Raw genomic sequence first — 19,049 nt, forward strand, 5'->3', positions numbered from 1 at the left:
GCAGGACTGTGCTCGATCTGGGATGGCTTCAGGAGCGGGGTAGCTCACAGAGCCACCGCTTCCTGGCCCCGGTGGGCTCTCTCTTCCCCTTTGTTCCTTGTGTCCTCCATCCTGCGTCCCTCCTCCCGCTTCCCCTGGTGCCAGCTGTCCCGCCCCTCCGGCTTTGTGGCTCAGCCGCCGGCGGGTCCAGCTCTTCCCCGAGCCCCCAGGGAGTCTCCTGACCTTTCTGTCTCTTATTTCCACAGTCTGGGAGATTCCTGCTGCTTTTCAGCCGCTCTCTTCCTCCGCGATCTCTTGCCTTTGTTTCCGCAGGGGCCTGGCTCCCCACTGCCCCTGGCCACAAGCTCAGAGCGTCCTCGGCGCTGGCCTGCTGACATGGTCCTCTCCAGAGCTTTGTAGGGCATTGCTCTGTGAGAAGGTCGGTCTCGGGGCTCCCCACCTTCCCACGGGTTCCCCGGGTGTTATGGACCCTGTGTCTTTCCTCCTCGCCCCCTCCCAGCTGGCTTCATTGACATTGGTGCGGAGGCGACTGTGCAGGTGGGCTTCTACCATCAGCAGAAGGCTCAGTGGCTCTTGAGCTTGGTTTCTGCCACTAAGGGTTAGGTAGCCTGGGGTCATCTTCCCAGGGGAGCACCACCTTGCAAGGCATCCCTCACGCTGCAGCTCCTCACCCCGGGAGCAGCTGGCTGCCACCCGTGTCCAGGTGGAGAAGGGCAGGTGGGACCTCATGGGCAAGGATCACCTGGCCATGGTGCTTGTGCCAGCAGCTTCCATTTCCCTGCCTGCGAGCAGCAGCGGTTGGCTTTCCTGCCTCCAAGGTGTTACTAGACATGATGCAGCAGAGATTTGTGGGTGCGAAGTGTTTGATCTCCCTACCTGCCAGGCGGGTGGGAGCCCTTTGCACCCAGAGAAGGGGGTGTCTTGGGCGTTGCTGGAGCCTGGATGCTGCTCCTCTGTTAGGATACAGCATTCCAGCCAGGAGCTTGCAGCTGGAGCACCTCTGCGCACACCTCTGCTCTCAGGGGCAGTGGGAAGCTCCTGAGTCACAGGAGGGCAGGAGTGGAAATGTTGTTGCATCTCATTTGCAGAGGAGGCTTGGGCTGGATTTTCCGTCTCGTTTGAGGATTATCCCCCGGCTAAGCTGGTCAGAGAGCTCGGCAGCACGTGCTGCAGGGGGAGAGCTGGCACGCAGCACTTGGCCACCCTCCTGCAGCCTGGCGGGTATGTCGGAGGGGAGAGGGACCTCCACATGGTGCATGCCCATGGTGGGAGTTACGGAGTGTGGGCATCGGACACTGAACTGCCTCTCTGAAAGCAGCCGGGTGTTGCTGCAGTGGTGGAGCTGGCGGGATTGCAGGTGTCTGGGTGGGATTGCTTGGTGTCCAGCCCATCCCTTCCTGGTCTTGGCACCTGGTGCTGAATCCCCGAAGGGGGGTTGCACTAGAATAGTTTTCCAAGAGCTTCATTAGAAACAGGTTTTTAATATGTGGGAGTTTTTTATCAGGAAGTGGCTCAAATTTTAGATTAGGAAGGATGAGATTGTCCCATGTGAACTGCCTGTATCTCCCCTCTGCAGGTTGTCCCCTGCACCATGGTGTGGTTTGGGGAGAGTTGTGGGAAAAGTAGAGGAGGTGCTGGTCCCACAGAGCGAGCTGTGGATGCTGCAGTTCACTGGGCATTGAGATTTGAGAAGGGACCGCACAAACTCACAGAAGAAAAATTTGCTCAGCTGCTAAATACCAAGGTAGCAAATCTTGCTCAGGAAGGCTAACACAAATCACAGGAGGGAAGTACACGGGGAACTGTCACCATAGGGCTGCCACGTTCATATACTCTTTCGCAGGCATTCCCAGTCATCGGCTGCTGGAGACAGGTTGCTCAGCTGGGCGGCCAGGGACTTGCCTGGGCCGGGATGGTCTTGTCCTCCCCTGCCCAGCACTGGGGTGCCGTGGGTGGGAAGCGGTGGCTGGCCGCAGGGCTGGCAGGCACGGTGTCTGCCTCCTGGGGCGAGCTCTGTGCCCGATCAGGGCCATGGTGCCAACTGGTTGCTCAGGGCTGGGAAGCAGCATCAAGTAGATGGGGTGGCCTGGGGCTCCATGCTCCTGGATGCGGAGGAGAGGAGCCCAGCTCTGGCTGGCTTGGCCATGGCTGTTGAGTGACTGGTTAAAACAACTCACCTAGAGCAGGAGTCCACCTCCTCGCTGTGGACCCTTACATCTGCATAGGCAGTGAGCAGAGCAAGGTGGTGCTCAGGATGTGGTTCACCCAACCTTTTCTAGAAGTCTTCACTAACATGGGATGAGTTGCAGCATGGAAGCAAACCCAGGTGGTTCTCTCTGTTGGCTGTGCGGGGAGTCCAGAGGACTGGCTCAGGTCTAGGCATCTGCACTCTGAGTATTTCAAGGTAACCAGCTGAAGCAGGTTCCTTGTCATAAATTCCTAAAGTCATGAAAACATCTTTAAGGTAATGTGAACCCAGTGCTGCAGAGGAAGGATGGCTTTGCCCTACACTGGAGCAGTGGAACGTCCCCTGTGCCTTTTTGTCAGCTCTCTTGGGCTGACCTTTATTGCAGCATCGGTTCCCTGGGAAAGAAGCTGGTGAATTCCCAAATTCTCCATTATTGCAGCGCTCCCACACTGCCATGAGCATCACTCATGGGGCATGAGAGGCTTGAAAATGGTTTACACACAAATACCTGTCCCCTTCGCCGTGTGATTTCCTCTGGGGGAGAGGGCTGAGGAGGGGGTGACCCCTGGCAGCACACAGCACACAGGGGGGATGCCGAGGCGGAGAGTCCCTCTTCCCTCTTGTCTTCTCCCACTGACCCAGACCTAGAAGCTGCCACCACCAGTGCAGCTCTCTCCCTGTGCTGGTGGCACCAATGGCTTTGTTCACTCCTACACTGGCCATAGCAAGAGTGGCCAGCACGCTGGGTAGCCCTACTGCTCCGGGGTGGATGTGCAGCTGTCCTGATATCAGCACTCACATCTCTTCCCCACGATGGGCACAGGAGAGCTGGCATCACGTGTGCCTCCCGCTCTGAGCATCCTTGGCCCCACACCTGCGTGCAGCGGGGCAGGCGGGGAGCACATGGAATAGCTGCAGCACTGCATAATGCGCTTTGGTGGGCAGGGAAATGGCAGGCTGCTCATCAGCCTCCGGCACGGCCTCTCTCCAGGGGCCCTGGGCTGCATTTCACCTTGGCTGCCTCCTTCTCGTTGCCTTGGTTACCATCACTTACAGGCAGCGGCTCGAGGGGAGGCTGATGTGCGTGATGTGATGTGGGAGAGCTGTGCCACGCAGGGCTGCGGCAGCCGGGGAGGGTGGGGGGCCGGGGGAACATGCCATGGGGCCAGCATCCTCCCCGGGTAGGAGTCCCAGAGCGTGGCTGCCCCCTTCATCCCAGCCAGAGAGCACAATCTAGATGTGCCCATGCTGGAGAGTTGTGTGGCTTCCCAGCGGCAGTTCTGGCTGCCGCCGTGCAGAGCTGAGAAGCACGGGCTGCAAGCATGGCAAAAAGAGCCTGCAGATCTGCCCTCGCCACCCTTCTCCCACTCCCCATCCCCGCCGATGCTGCGGCATGTGGGCACAACTCGCTTGGAGCTGGTTATGGCAGCGACAATTTAGTGCTGGTCAGGGGGTGCTGGCAGACGGGCAGATACCCACGCTGTGGTGCAGTGAGGGATTTGCACAGAGCTGATGGCCGCTGGCTCGGCCCTTCTCTTTGCTTGCAGAGGCTCCGCTGCAGGAGTATTCGGTGCTTCAGCCTTTGTCCCGAGGCCACAGGCTGGGAGGAGAGTCCCTATAAGCAGTAAAGGCTCCTGGATGCATCCCATTACACAAAGCAGCCTTCCAGTAGGGAAAGCTGGGCAGGAGCCCTGGGAGAGCATCAGGAGGGATGGATGCCATGGCAGCCGGTGCCGGTGAGGTGATGCCCAGCACTGATTCAGGCTGTGCTTGCAGGTACGTGAACACCCTCCTGAAGCTCATCCCCCCCGTGCTGGGGCTCCAGGAGCAGCTGCGCCAGGCGGTCCAGAGCGGGGACATGGAGACATCGCATGGGATTTGCCGCATCGCTGTGGCCTTGGGGGAGAACCACTCCCGGTGAGTGCTGGGGATGGTCCCCAGGAGAAGTGAGCTTGGAGCAGCCCACTGTTCCCCACATGCTGCTTTGTCCAGGGCCTGTCCTGCACCCGGTGATGTGTGTCAGGGCAGAGGAGCCAGGCTCGCAGCGGCGGTGCCCCCCTGACCGTGCTCTCTGCTCCCCAGGGCCCTCCTGGACCAGGTGGAGCACTGGCAGAGCTTCCTGGCCCTGGTCAACATGATCATGTTCTGCACTGGCATCCCCGGGCACTACCCTGTCAACGAAACCACCAGTTCCTTGACGCTCACTTTCTGGTACACGCTGCAGGTCAGTGGCCATCGTGGGGCAGCCTGTCCGGATCCGGTGCTCCAGGCAGGGCCGGAGGCACCGGTGCACGGGGACTGGGGTCTGGCCTGGCTGCGTTTGGTCCCCAGGGATTTCCGATGCCCCTGCTCTTCGCCATGCACTTGCAGCCACCGCAGGGCACATACCTCAGAAATGCTGGCCCCGTGGCTTGCTTTTTCCACCCCCAGTCTCCCTTGGAAGTCTGAGCCAGCCTTTAAGGGCCTCGTTAACATAACTAATTAAAACTTCATGCTAATTTTTTTTTTTTCCAGCAGCAGACCTGGTTGTTTAGCTTCTTGCTGTGCGGCTGCATCGGCTGCAGGCAAGGAGGAGAGCACGTGCTGGCTTACTGTGGGCTAGACCCTGCTGCCAGGCTGGTAGTTGTGGTCTCTCAGAGAAGGAGAGAGAGGGCTGGGGGCTGCTGGGGGCTGCTAGTGGCTGCCCCGCATGGGTTCCCTCTCCCACGGCCAGTGTTCTCTGCACCAACAGAGCGGCCCTGCCATGTTGTGCTCTATTTTTAGTCCCCGTTCATCCCCCCAGCTCCATTCCTCCGCAATCTGATGCGATGTGGCTGAGTGTGGGCAGGGAGGGGAGCGATGTCGGCACCGTGCCGGCAGCTCCTCTGCTGTGCGGGCCCAGGCCAAGGCTCCCACCTCCTCTCGCTGCTTCCCCAGATGGGTCTGAGGATACAGGTGCAGGCAGAAGAGCGCTGTGCTCCCCAGGCACCCATCCCAGCCTGCCTCCTGGGGGTCTGAGGCATACATGCTCCCGAAGCAGGCGTGCTCCTGAGGCTAGGACACGGCAGGGCAGTGCCACCCTGCTGTAACCATGCTGTCTTCAAATGCCCAAGGGTCCACCTAGCTGCTGGGGCTTCTAGCATCTTGCCTCCAGATAATGCTGCTGCTGCAGAAGGGCTTGGCATCAGGTGGACCTTGAGGAGCTGGAAATGCAACCTCTGAGGTGTGACAGGTCCCACCAGCCCTGGGAGATGCCCCTGAGTCCCCCATGCAGTGGGCGTGCTGGCTCCATTTTCTTTCCCCTGCAACACCTGATGTATTTCTCCTCCTGCCACCAGGACGACATCCTCTCCTTCGAGCCGGACAAGCAGGCGGTGTACCAGCAGGTCTACAGGCCTGTCTACTTCCAGCTGGTGGACGTGCTGCTGCACAAAGCCCAGTTCCCCTCTGATGAGGAGTATGGCTTCTGGTCTTCGGATGAGAAGGAGCAGTTTCGGATATACAGGTACAGCTGGGGCATGCCTCTCCCTGGGTGGCAGGAGCAGGGCACTTTGCTCCCTGCCTGGATGCAAATTTAGGCTTGGAGGTGGGGTTTGCTTGGCAGGTAGGCAAGGACACAGGCAGCATCTTGCCTGCCTGGAGCCTGAGCGCTGTGGGGACGCCTAAGGAGGAACATGGAGGAGATTCCTTCCACCGAGAGTTGTTTTGGCTGTGGTGGTGCTGTGGAAACAAGCTGGTGTTTTGGGGTGGCACCAGTTGCCCTTCCCAGGAAGCCCTGGGAGCGCTCTGCGTTGGGCTGGGGCAGTGTCCTTGTGCAGGCAATGCCTGCACCCTGCCTGACAGCGAGAGGGGAAGTAATGTGTCTGCGCGTGGAGTGCTCTGCAGGGGATGGGGACAGCATTTGGAGAGCCCCCATGTTCTCTGCAGGGTGGACATCTCTGACACGCTGATGTACGTGTACGAGATGCTGGGTGCTGAGCTCCTGAGCAGCCTCTATGACAAACTGGGACGTCTCCTGACCAACACAGAGCAGCCATCCACGTGGCAGGTGAGCGAGGGGACCCGGGTGCCAGGCTGATGGCTACCAGCCTCTTGGGGACCTGTCCTTGCCACGGGGCGTTGAGAGCAAAGGGATGTGATAGAGGCAAGGAGCATGACAACCTTGCCAGTACACATGCAGGCTCTCTGGGGTCTGCTGGGGCGAAGAACAGGTCTTCTGCTTCCCTGTCCTTAGCGCTGCACAGGGACCAGCCTCCTCAGCCACCGTGGGGTGGTCTGAGCTAGTGCCTGGAGCTGGGGCTGAGGTGGGCATAAGGGGTCAGCGTGTGGCTCTGACGGTGCCTCTCCCACCTGGCAGCACACGGAGGCCTTGCTCTACGGCTTCCAGTCCATTGCAGAGACCATCGACGTGAACTACTCTGACGTGGTGCCGGGGCTGATTGGCCTTATTCCCCGGATCAGCATCAGCAACGTGCAGCTGGCCGACACAGTCATGTTCACTATCGGTGAGGCCTTTGCTCGCGCGCAGGCTGGGCTGGGGAGGGGGATCCCCTCTGAGACCGCTCCTGCCCAGCAATAACACCATTGAAAAGCAAAGCTGAGCATCCCGGGACGCGGGGAGCAAGACCCCATGGTGCAGTCCTGCAGTCTGATCCCGTCTGTGTGCACAGGGGCCCTGTCAGAGTGGCTGGCTGATCACCCCGTCATGATTAACAACGTGCTGCCGCTGGTGCTCCAAGCCTTGGGCAACCCTGAGCTCTCCATCTCCAGTGTCTCCACCCTGAAGAAGATCTGCCGGGAGTGCAAGTACGACCTGCCACCCTACGCTGCCAACATTGTCGCCGTGTCACAGGTAGGAGCTGGATGCAGATGAATGTGTGGTGGTGACCTGGGATGTGCTCTGTGCACACCCTTTCCTCTGCAAGGATCAGGGCAGGGGGACACAAAGCAGCAGCTCAGGGCTTCTTGCTTGGTGTGGAAGACTTGTTGTCTGTCCTGTTCCTAGGCCAGTAGACCCAGGTGGCAGGCCCTGTGTCCTGCTGTGAGCGCAGAAATGGCAGGCAGTGGCAGACACGACTGCCAAGGGGTCTACTGGGGTATGCGCTTGGGTGTCTATCCTTTCCCCGGGGTTTTGTTTGCTTTGTTGGGAGCAGCAACCTGCCAGCTCTGCACCCGCCAGGCAGCTGGTGCTGCTGCTGGGCATCTTGGGGGGTATCCTGGTGTTCAAGCCTCTCCGTGGAGACTGAGCTGGTCCCTGCAGTGCCTGGGCAGCTTGTCCCGTGGTCTTTCTTGGCTCTCAACATTTGGGGCAGATGGGTCTCAGAGCCCCGAGGCACTAAGAGGACGGCTGGGCTTGGGCAAGCTGCCAGGGTGTGCATGGGAGCAGAGAGGGGCAGGTGGAAGGGATAAGTCTCTGCTTTTAGAGCCTGGGGGACACTCACTGGAGTAAGGAAGCCCCGGCTGAGGTTGGCTCCTCGAGCTGTCCTGCTGCAGAGCCTGTCCAAGCCAGGGGCTCCCCTTGCTGGGTGGCTGAGTGAGCTGGCTTAGGGAGGAGCTTACTAGGGGACAAGGATTTTGCTCCTTGCCTGTGGCGGATTGTGGGGAGTGCATGCCACTTGTCTGTGGCCACGCTGCTGTTGGTTGTCTCGACCTCCTGCGTCAGTCCTGCCTCCTGGGAGGGAAGGGGCTTTCTGCAGCACTCACCCTCTTTCTCTCTCCCCTTCTCTTCGGCAGGAGGTGTTAATGAAGCAGATTCATAAGGTAAGAGGGGCTGGTTCACACCTCTGGCTGGTTCTGCTTGCCCCCCCGTACCCCTTAGTTGTGCTCAGCTGAAGACACAAGGGTGCCGTCGTGAGTTGGGCTGTCCCCTGAGGAGAGCTCAGCGCTGCAGCCATTGTGTGCAGGGCCAGGAGTACCTGCTGGCTGCCCCTTGCTGCACTGCCGGGCTCCCACTGCACTTGGGCTGGGGTCACGCTGGGGGGTATGTCCTCATAGAGAGGGAAGTGCCCAGGGAGGCTTAACTCTAGCAGTTCCCAGTCCTTCCAAGCCCAAGGATGCCGAAATGGCAGGCAAGTCTTCAAGAGAAAAAAGAAGGGAGATAACTGTGGGGACAGAGCCCAGGCTGTGCCTGCGACCAGGATCATGGAATCATTTCGGTTGGAAAAGACCTTCAAGATCATCGAGTCCAACCATTAACCATGCCCCCTAAACCATGTCCTGGAGTACCCTGTCCACTCACTTTTTTAATATCTCCAGGGATGGTGACTCAACCACTTCCCTGGGCAGCCCATTCCAATGTTTGACAACCCTCTCAGTAAAAAAATTTTTCCTAATATCTAACCTAAATCTCCCTTGCCTCAACTTGAGGCCATTTCCTCTTGTCCTGTCTCCAGCCACCTGACAGAAGAGACCAGCACCCACCTCACTACAACCCCCCCTCACGTAATTGTAGAGAGCGATAAGATCTCCCCTCAGCCTCCTCTTCTCTAGACTAAACAACCCCAGTTCCCTCAGCCACTCCTCAGAAGACTTGTGCTCCAGGCCCCTCACCAACTTGGTTGCCCTTGTCTGGACACGCTCCAGCACCTCCATGTCTTTCCTGCAGTGAGGGGCCCAAAACTGAACACAGTACTCGAGGTGCGGCCTCACCAGTGCCAAATACAGGGGAACAACCACCTCCCTGCTCCTGCTGGCCACACTATTTCTGATACAGGCCAGGATGCCGTTGGCCTTCTTGGCCACCTGGGCACACTGCTGGGGTGAAACGCTTGACCCCACAGAGGCCGAGACAAGCTGTGCAAAGGATGGTGTGCTGAGGTAGGGTGAGGGCCAGCGTAGAGATATCTGGGCACCAACTTGGCAGGTTGCTAGGAAGACGCCAGGTGTGCTGGTGGCAGAGCGCCTGTTCCCTGGGTTCTGCCATGCTGGTAGAGAGCTGCTCCCCTCTTCTGCAGTGAGATGTACCTAGAGTGACCCAGATAGAGCAGCTCAGGAGCTGCAGCACACTGGGGTCCTGGCTTTGCTGGCTGGGCCCCTGGCAGCTGCCTTAGCTAGCACGTGTGTGGTAGGGCTGCAGGCTGGGAGGTGACCTGTCCCCTTGTGTGTCCTCTCTGTCCCAGACGAGCCAGTGCATGTGGCTGATGCAGGCTCTTGGTTTCCTGCTCTCTGCACTGCAAGTGGAGGAGATCCTGAAGAACCTGCACTCCCTGATCACCCCCTACATCCAGCAGCTGGAAAAGCTGGCTGATGAAACGGTGAGTGCCCGCATGCTACCTCCATCCAGAAGTGGCTTCTCCTACTGGCTGTAGGCCTGGGGCTGCTGTGTTGCAGCAGCACTCTTGAACGTGGGCTCAAGAGAGAGTGCAGTGCAGGGAACCCCTCTCTGGCACTTTGCCTCTGCAGTCCTGGTTCCTCAGGATCCCAAAGGCATGACTGCGATTGAGCAGCGCAGTCTGTGTCATGCTTTGGCTTTATTTTCCCTGGCAGCCCAATCCCTCCAACAAGCTGGCCATCATCCACATCCTGGGCCTGCTCTCCAACCTCTTCACCACCCTAGACATCAGCCACCACGATGATGACCATGAAAGCACTGAGGTCAAGAAACTGCCAGTGCAGCAAGGACCCAACCCAGTGAGTAGAGCAGTAGCTCGATGCCCTTTGCCACAGCCTGGCCAAAGCCTCGCTATTCACTGCTGGTGCCAGGAGCGGGGGGTTGGTGGGAATGCAGCATGTACCATCAAGAGGGTAGTGCTGGTGCATTCCAGCTCAAACAGCTCCTTCAGCTCATCCCACAGCTCCTGAGGTGGGCAGAGGTGACCTGCAGGATCCCTCTTGACTGGGTGCTGCTCTGGAGGACAGCCCAAGGGCTGCCTGCCAGCTGTGAGCCATGCCGGGCTGCTTCAACAGGGAAGAAAGCTACCCAGCTTTGGAGAGGGGAGGAGGCAGTGGTGCCTGAAGGTTTTGAGTCCAGGCCATGCTTAGTCTTGAATCTCCCCTCCCCAGTGCCATGGGGGCCAATTCTCCTCAGTGTCTCTCATTCCTTACAGGTGGTGGTGGTTCTGCAGCAAGTCTTCCAGCTCATACAGAAGGTTCTCAGCAAGTGGCTGAATGATGCCCAGGTGGTGGAGGTAACTAAGCTCCTCCTGTGTACTGCCTGCAGCTCTGCCTGTCCTTGCTGACCTGAACTGGGGACAGCAAAGGACAGACTCTGGGTGATGCCCGGTAAGACAGATGTCTTGCTGGGTTGTCTGGACCAGTGCTGCTTACAGTCACCAGCAGCATCCAGATGTTCTCGTCTGTCTTGTGCTCCCATCAGCTCTGCTCCTCTCCAGTTACAGAGGCCCTGCCATGAGCAGGGAGGTGGGAGATGGGGATCTTCCAAACCTGTTTCCTAAGAGGATAGCTCTGCTCTTACCTGGACTGGTGTCATCCGGTATTTCTCCGGTTTGCTCAGTCCAGTAATACCCATGTGCAGCGTCCCACCAGCTACTTCCCCCTGGCCCCTCGGGGAGACTTCCCGCTGCAGCAGGAACAGTGTTCCTTGGTCTCTGGGAGCATCCTGGGCTGCAGGGCAGGGCACCAGTACCAGAGCAGGTCTGAGCCCTCTGCCTGGCTGGTTCCCCCTCCCCACTGCCAGCTCTTCCCTCCCCTGGGACCCATCCATCAAGCCCTGCCACCTGGGAGAGGTCGTCTGATGCCCGTTGCTCACGCAGTCCCTCTTCTCCCGCAGTCTGTCTGTGCCATCTTTGAGAAGTCCGTGAAGACCCTCCTGGATGATTTTGCCCCCATGGTGCCTCAGCTGTGCGAGATGCTGGGGCAGATGTACAGCACCATCCCCCAGGCCTCTGCCATCGACCTCACCCGGCAGGTATGAAGCCGTGCTTGGGGCTGGGGCTGCTGCTCCCCGGGGAGGCTGGGGGTGTGCAGGGCCAGCAGCAGCTTCAGTCCTCTCTCTCTTGCAGCTGGTTCACATCTTTGCCCATGAGCCTGCCCACTTCCCTCCCATCAAGGCCCTCTTCTTGCTCGTTACCTCAGTCACGCTGACCCTCTTCCAGCAAGGTACGTGGGATTAACCCTTCTTCGTGCTGGGGCTGTTGTCAGGCTGTTGCATGCATGGAGTCTGGAGGCGTCTTACCAGGAATGGCTGTTTTCACTCCTAGCTAAGCTAATGGGGCCATCTCTGTTTCTTGGATTCATCCCAACCCCTGGAAGGTGGGTACCTTCCCTGCAGGGCAGCAGAAGCAGGAAACCCCTGGGCGAGACTCTGTACTGCCGTGACAGCCCCACTTCTGCAGCAGGGCTGGGCATCGCGTGCTGCAAGGGTCGAGCCGGAGCTCCAGTCCCGCTTGGCAGGGAGGCTGTGCTCCTCGGGAGATGCTGGGGCTCCTCCGGGGGCCAGCGCTGCTTGTAGTGGCCAGGAATCAAGCCCTTGCACGAGCAGGAGGATGTGTGTGTGAACATCTGGGAAATGACCTTTTCAGAGTCACTGCTGGCCACCGAGTCACCGCTGTGATGTTGAGGATGCTGGCATCCTCCCCCAGGGCAGGGGCCCCTCTTCGGCTTGCTGCCCAGCCTACAAAAAGCGAATGGGATTAGGACAGGCCCCTCCGCACCATGGCTCCCCTCAGCCTCTTGGTGACTTGCCCCGTGACAGGGACAAATGTACCTTGGAGCTGCTGGCTCTGGTCCTTCAGCACCTCCATGTGCGGTCCCCAAGGGGTCTTGTCCTTTGCTCACAGCCAGGTGCTGGGTAGGGTGATGCCGTCCCCCAGTACGAGGCTCAGAGCTCTCTAGAGAGGTGGGGGAGGTGTGAGGACCCCTGCTTCATCATCACGGCACGGTCCAAGCAAATCCTGCTGCGCTGAGGTGTCACTGGGGTCAGTGGCAAGCGAGCCGGGCTTACCCGGAGATCAGGTCCCTGCTTCTGCCAGCGGCGTGTGGATGCGTCTACGCTGAAACCCTTTTGGCTCGTCGCCCGGGGAGGCGGCGATGCCTCCGGGCAGCAGCAGGCATGTCTGCAGGAGGAAAGGGGAGGGTCAGAGCCCGAGCTGTGCCAATGCTTGGACACGAGATTTGCTCAGGCAAGCGGCTGTCCAGCTCGCTGTGTGCCCAGGACTGTGTGCTCCCACCCACCTCATGGGTCCCCTTCGGTGGGCGGCCGGCCCTGAGCGGGGCGAGCCCCTTCTGCTGAGCCCACGGGCGGCAGGAGAGAGGGGGACGCCTGACCCCACAGGGGACAAGACGCGTCTGTGCACAGTCAGATGCCAAGGTAGGGTGAGTGGCGCTGGCGTGGAGATCTCTGGGCACTGAGCTGCTCTCTCCCAGGAGGATGCTGGAGGAGACCTCCAGGAGGGTCCTGGACTCAGGGTCTCGGAGAGCATCTGGGAACGGGGCGGGAGGGTGACTGTGCCAGGGGCTCCTGAGCAGCTGGTGACAAGCATGTGCACGCCTGAGCCCGGCCGGGCCTGTCAAGCGTTTGCTGAGGTGTTGTCGTTCACTTGCAGTTATCTTCCAGGACCGAACGGTGCTCTGAAGACACCCGCTCAGTCCCCACAGTGCAAAAGCTCTAATTCTCCTTGTGGAGATGGTGCCCAGCTAGCCCCTGCTCCTCCTCCTCTTCCTCCCCAAGGACATGAAGATCTCTACCTTGGCTCTGCAGCACCCAGGTGCTAGCTGGAAACCCTGGGGCTTCAGACCCTTTCCTTTGCAGTTTCTTTCTGTTCTTGGGTTCTCCAAGTTTCATGATTTTTTGTATGTTTTGTTTCTTTAACTTGCTTCAAGCTGCTCATGTTGCCCATCCCCTTCCCCACACACCCCTCCTCCCTTACACTCCTGTTTTCACTTGTAAATTCTTTCTGTATCACATAACTATATGATGTTGAGTTGCTGTTTGTATGATTTTTCTCTTAAGTTACATCTTTATTATATTTTAGGGCCCAGGGATCATCCTGATATTGTTGATTCATTTATGCAACTCCTGGCACAGGTGTGTTTTAGTTTCTTATTCATTCACTTTCTGTTCTCTCTCTTTCTCTTTTTAATTCAATTTAAACCTATTTTTAGCTTTCTGTTGACAACGTTTTTTTCCTTTTAGTTGAATATCGAGTTTCTCCATCTGTTTCCGTGGAAGTTGAAAACAAAACATTCTCCTTTAGTTCTGGGTTCGCACCATCCCCAGGGCAGTGCCCTCCTCTGCAGGGCATCCTCCAGCTGCCACCCCCCTCGCCTTGCCGAAGCCGGCGCGGGGCGCTTGGGGCTGCTGCTGCAGTCACCCTCGGGTGACAGACAAATTAGAGCATTAAGTGGATGTTTTCCGACCCATTTACCTGCCCTGTGATGAGTCCTCCGGAGCGGGGATGGGCTGAGCTGGCTGCCTTGGCCCAGGGCTGGTGGGAGGAAGCCCCTGCCCGCGGTAGCAGGCAGCTGCCGGGGTTTGGCTCTGAACAATGCGCTTGTGATGGCGTCTGGACCTGCCAGGGTGCCACACTGCCTCCCGCCCCGGCAGCCTCTCGGGGTGGGGGCAGCTCCTGTGTCTGCAACCTGGGAGTGCTCCCATGCTGCTGGCTTGGTGGCACGCAGGGACGGTTTGCGTTGGTGTGGCAGGGGCTGCAGGCTGTCTGCAGGCTTGGCACTCGTGTCACCGCTGGCAGTGGGCAGGCAGGGCCGGTGCTATGCTCTGGGTGTCTATACGCCTGTTGGGAGCAGCGGGAGCCCAGCACGCTCCTCAGCCCACCGTGGCCCTTGAGGGAGAAGCCCTGACGTCCTCAATGCGCTCAGTGCCCCCGTTGGAGAGATATCCCCCGGCACCTACCCAAAGGGTGGGTCGGTGGCGAGGAAGGGCCAGCAAAGTTGCTTTCTGCTTCATTTCTGTAATGATGAGAGGTCTGACCACGCGTGCTGGCCGGGTGGCTGTGCAGGGACACCCGCCCGAGCAGCTGCCAGAGCTGTGGCCGTCCTGCCCTTGCCGGCAGCCCAGGAAGGGTGCCTGGCATGTCCAGGTGCTAAGCTGTCGGCCCCCTCCGATGGCAGCTCGGCCCTCGCAAGGGTCTTGCGGGACGGAGCAGGCGAGGGGGCTGCACCTTCCTCCCCCCCCAGGCAGGGTCTGCTCCTCACGGGTCTCACCTTGATGCCCAGATCCCGCTGAGACCCATCGCATCTCGCAAGTTGTATCGCAGTGTTTTCTTCCCTGCTTTTCCTCTTGAAAGACGTAATGTAATCAAGGTTATCGGAAAGCGTTCACAGCTTTTGCTGATGCTGGTTTTAGAAGCTGTGACCTTTTAACGAGGGTTTTGAACGTGATGGGAGAATTGGTGAATGGGGTCTGTGCGGGAAGTTCATGGAGATGTCCTCCCCAGCTGCTCGGTGCTGGCGGGACCTCTGCTCGAGCACTGTGCCCAGTTTGGGGCACAACATTTCTGTAGATACAGACCAGAGAGCATAGAGAAAAGCATCTGGGAAGATGACCACCTTGTACACACGGTGAGGAGGAAAGGCTGATGGGAGCCTGAGGAGCTGCATGAGTCTTGGGGTGTGTAAAAGGTGATATCCCAGTCATAGGTAAAAACCCCTGTTCTGTTCTCCTCGAGTGGGACAAACAGTCACGGAAGGAAATCATGGAAAAGGATCCAGGTTAGGCAGTAGGAGATCTTTCTCAGAGCCCAAGGAAGCACTGGAAGGTCAGTCGGGGAGCTGCTGTTGCTTGGAGGTCTTGAAAGGACTCAACAAGCCTGTTGCTCCTGGAGGGCAGGTAGAGGTGATCCTGCTGGGGGAGGGTAGGGGATTAGGTGACTCTGAGAGACTCTTCCAAGGCTATTTGTTGTTTCTTTGGAAAGTGCTGAGTTTCTTTCTGGCTTGGGGCCCTTCTCTGTGTCTGAACACGGCACATTTGTGCTCTCTTGGAGAGAAAAGTGCATCCATGCTGCACTTCCATGGGCTGTGCTGTCAGAGCAAACACCACCCATCCCAGCTGCTGGGAAGCTGTTACACGCTGCCCTCATGGGCAGGATCTGCAGGCAATGCTGGGCCAGCGTGCTGGCAGCCAGCCTGGTCCCTGGCATGCCGGTCTCCAGACAGTCTACGTCCTTTGGAGGTCCTGTTACGGGAGCAGCTCAGAGGCTCCTACCTCCATGGCTGCTCCACCATCAATCACTGTGAGGTGCCTGATGCGCTTGCCAGCCCGCTGCCACCCGCAGCCACTCAAGACCTGATGTTTTCCTAGGCTTTTTATTCCAGCAACCCCATGGAGACCAAAGGATCCCATCTTCTCTCCTCACACGTAGGACTTGTTTCCTGCTCTTCCTTGGCCTCCCCCTCTTCCCGGACTGATGATCTGGTGGGGTGCTTTGAAATCCATCAAGAAACGGCCTTGCCATCCCTGCTTGGCTCGTTGCTCTCAGGACTTCAAGAGCTGTCTGATGGCAGAGGTGGGTCCAGCCAGTCCTCTTCCAGAGGACCATGCTCTGCGGTGATGCTGTTGAGCATTTGTAGATCCAAGGATTAAAGTCAGACAGAACTGCAGTTTCTTCAGATCCGATTTTCATGTGGCAGGGGCTGTGTGCCTCCCAGCCTGCTCCGCCTGTGGAGCCCTTGGTGAAGGAATGCATATTCAGAGCAGCAGCGAGTTTGGACCCAAGAGTGTGTCAAGGTGGAGACTTTCCCACTTCCCTGACCGTCTGCTCCTGTGGTTGATGACCTTGGTGAAAAATATCTTCCCTGTTTCAAATGTGTCTGGTTTCTCCTTGCCAGCAGTGGTTTTGTCCTCTCCCTCTGCCAGCAAGTACTCTCCTACCTTCTGATAACTCAGAAGCAGCTCCTACCTCCTGATATTTGCACATCTGCCCTCTGTCACCAGCTCACAGGGAGCCCTCTCTCTGTGTGACAGGATTTCACTTGACTTTGCAGTATATTTATTTGGGCCTGGTTGCAGCCTGTGGGACTGCCCAGTTGGTGTGGCTGACCGTTTTGCCACCATGTTAATTGGCAATCCACTCTTGACGATGGCTGGCTGATCACAAGAGCATGCTGGCTTAAACAAAATGTCTTACAGATGCCGGAGACCCTGGAGTTATTGTTACTACTCAAAGCTAAGTATAAAATAACCAGTCTGCTGTAAGGCTGCACAGAGTGGTGCTGGCACCCTTTGCATTGAGATCTGTCCTCAGCTGCTCCCCTCCCACCTCCACTGTGTGCTGGGAACAGCGCAGAGCATCACTGCTGCTGTGCCCGAGGTGAGCATCCCGCCTGAAGGGGTGCGGGGCTCAGTGCCACCCGCGCAGCCGGAGCACCCGTGCCCAGGACCGCACAGCCGCGGCGGTTGGGGCTTGCACCTGGGTCTCCGTCTGCAAACCCAGGCAGGAGGTTCTGGTGTTCGGGAGCTCTTGCCCGCTCCCTGGCCAGTGGGTATCGCTAGTGTGCGTGCTCCCGGTTGCAGGTAGGATTTTGGGGCTCTCCAGCCTGCCTCCCTGCTGGTGGCTGCAGGCACATCCACCCATCCTGGCAGGGCTCCCTGCTGGCACGGACCTTGGGAGCGCTGCAGTGACCTCCCCTGACCAGGAGACCAGGAGCAGACTGGGCAAGCGGGGCCTTGCCAGGCAGAAGATGGAGGACTGACCTGTGATGGCCCAGCCACCGCCGTCCCCCATCTCCCTCCCTTCTTGGGCTGGTCCAGGCTGCACGCAGCAGTCCTGGAGCTCTCCACCATTCCTTCTCCAGCCAGAGTGAGAGCCATGTGGAGGACATGAGCTCAGCATCCCCAGTCCCTGTCAGGTAGGGGCTGACTGCTCCTCCCTGGCCCTGGTGCCTGGCCAAGCCCACGTGCCTTTTCCAAAGCTGGAGGCTCTGCTCTGCCAGGCATGTGGTCTGGGAAGAGGTGGTGGTGCTGGACATAAGGGCTTGGTCTGTGTGTTCTGGGGAGCTACAGGAACTGGCCGTACAGCCCCCCCACTGTCCCCTGTCTGCTGGAGGAGTGGGGTTCAGTGTCTCTTCCATGCCTGCCTCTGAAGAGCTGGGCACAGAAGAAGAGCCTGCTCTGAAGACCTGCCTGGGGGTCTCCCAGCTGCCATGGGGAAGAACCCGACATCCTTTCCATGCCAGCCTGCAGGACAGCCCTCGCTGGAGAGCCAATGCCTAACTGCAGTGGAGGATGGGGTGGGACATTTGAAAGCATTTAAAGACCTGTCCCCATCCCAGAACAGGTGAGCAGAGCTGCTCTGGCGGAAGATGGGGAGGACAGGCTGGCAGTAAGAGCCCCCAGGGCTGGAGCAGGGTACTTGGTGCTGGGAAAGAGCAGCTGGACCTACCCGGTGCTGCTTGCTAATGGGAGAAGCTCCACAGAGCCCCATCTCATGGGGGTAAAAAGCATCTGTCTACATTAGACATGTGCACGTGTGCCCAGATTGGGCTTGCACTCTGTGCTCCCTTGGTGGAGGTGTCCTATGGGAAGGAGCCTTTCCAGTATTGGCACGCTTTCCACTGTGGCACTGACGGAGTGAGGAGCAGATGCTGCAGCGAGTCTGCAGGAGAGCTTGGGGGGCATCTGCCTGCCACAGGTCTGGTTTGGCTGGGAGAAGCACCCTGCAGGTAGGTGGCAACCTGAGCACTTTGGAAGACTCTTGTGCCAGCTGAACAGTCTTGCAGTGTGCTGGACTCAGGTTAAAACCAGCCCCTTGGATGGTCAGGGTAGAGAAACCTGCAGCTGGGTGGTATCACGGGAGCCAGCTGCCCTCAAGCAGCATGGTGCTGGGGGAGAGGCTCGTGGTCACTGCTCTGGAGCCCGCACCAGAGCCCCAGCGAGTGTAGTCTCCTATGGCTAAAACTACATGTCTTGCAAGCATTTGTCTGGTATGGGGCTGACTTGACAGCAGCAGGCATGATGAGCAGATGTGTTTCTAAACCATTGCCCAGGCACTAGTTAGCTGCCTGATGTTGGTGCTAGCGTATCAGGAGGGATGGTGCACACAGTCTGTATATATACACACACAGGTAGAACGTGGCCCCTGATCACCCCTGTGAAGGTCTCCGCTTGTATCTAGCGGGGAAGCAGGTCCCTGCAACTGTGCCATCTCTGCCTGGTACAGCGATGCCTTCGGTGCCCAAACCCAAGTCCTCTCTTGCAGCGTGTGATACAAAAGGTCAGAAAGGAAATGGGGTAACCCTGAAACCTGCTCCTCAGCTTCTCGATCTCCAGCATATGTTCTCTGCACTGGGCAGATGGCTGTGGGCTTTCCCTGGAGAAGAAGGGGTGGGAAATAAGTCCATTTTGCTCCAAGTAGAGACCATGGCTGTGGGCAGATGGCCATGCATCCTGGGCGCTGCTGGGTGAAAGCTGTCCCTGCTTTCATCCCCAGGAGCGAGCAGGCTCAGAGGGTGGCACTGGCCCTGCAGACAGCTCAGCCCAAGGGCTGCCTGCCCGTTATCCTGCTCTCCGAGCTCCAGGCACAGAGCAGAGCCACTCCAGTGCTGCGGCTGCTGTCCCTGGTGTCACAGTGACAGCAGGACAGGAAGCATGGCTGCCATCCCCAGTGCTGGGCCGCAGCAGTGGGCACGGTGGCATGGTGGGCAGGGCACAGATGTGACTGCCTTATGTAGTAGGGCTTGCTGTGGCAAGGCAGAAACATTTCCATCCAGTAACTGCCCAGTGCCAGCCCAGGGGGGACCAAGCCACTGCATGAGGTGCCACAGCTCAGGGTGTCCCCAGCAGCAGCGCCTGACCCCCACAGAGGCCGGTGGGATTACTGTGCGGCAGAAAAAAACCCCCAAAGCTTTTCTGATCTCAGGTTTGGCTCAGGAACTGCCAAGCAATGTTGGCGTCTCATTGTCATCTGTGCCCCGGAGCCCAAGCAGAGTGAGCCGCTGGTCCAGTGTGGGGTTACTGCTCGAACCAGTT

General features: G+C 58.6%; 1 protein-coding gene across 3 annotated transcripts in view; it reads left to right on the plus strand.

Annotated features, from left to right (window-relative positions):
• Nucleotides 1–19,049, plus strand: part of IPO13 (importin 13) — a 33,292-nt gene that overhangs the window by 12,270 nt on the left and 1,973 nt on the right. For 2 of the 3 annotated variants that reach the window (XM_052800978.1, XM_052800980.1), the window contains exons 3-15: nt 3,965–4,105; nt 4,271–4,412; nt 5,506–5,672; nt 6,095–6,215; nt 6,525–6,672; nt 6,838–7,019; nt 7,901–7,927; nt 9,286–9,420; nt 9,653–9,796; nt 10,213–10,293; nt 10,896–11,033; nt 11,128–11,224; nt 13,099–13,151. In XM_052800978.1, coding sequence (XP_052656938.1) covers nt 3,965–4,105; nt 4,271–4,412; nt 5,506–5,672; nt 6,095–6,215; nt 6,525–6,672; nt 6,838–7,019; nt 7,901–7,927; nt 9,286–9,420; nt 9,653–9,796; nt 10,213–10,293; nt 10,896–11,033; nt 11,128–11,224; nt 13,099–13,151 — 1,576 coding nt within the window. The remainder of the gene's footprint in view (nt 1–3,964; nt 4,106–4,270; nt 4,413–5,505; nt 5,673–6,094; nt 6,216–6,524; nt 6,673–6,837; nt 7,020–7,900; nt 7,928–9,285; nt 9,421–9,652; nt 9,797–10,212; nt 10,294–10,895; nt 11,034–11,127; nt 11,225–13,098; nt 13,152–19,049) is intronic. The other variant, XR_008237116.1, reaches the window with a different exon arrangement.

This window comes from Harpia harpyja, chromosome 11 (genome assembly GCF_026419915.1).
Source record: "Harpia harpyja isolate bHarHar1 chromosome 11, bHarHar1 primary haplotype, whole genome shotgun sequence".
In the NCBI taxonomy this organism is placed as follows: domain Eukaryota; kingdom Metazoa; phylum Chordata; class Aves; order Accipitriformes; family Accipitridae; genus Harpia; species Harpia harpyja.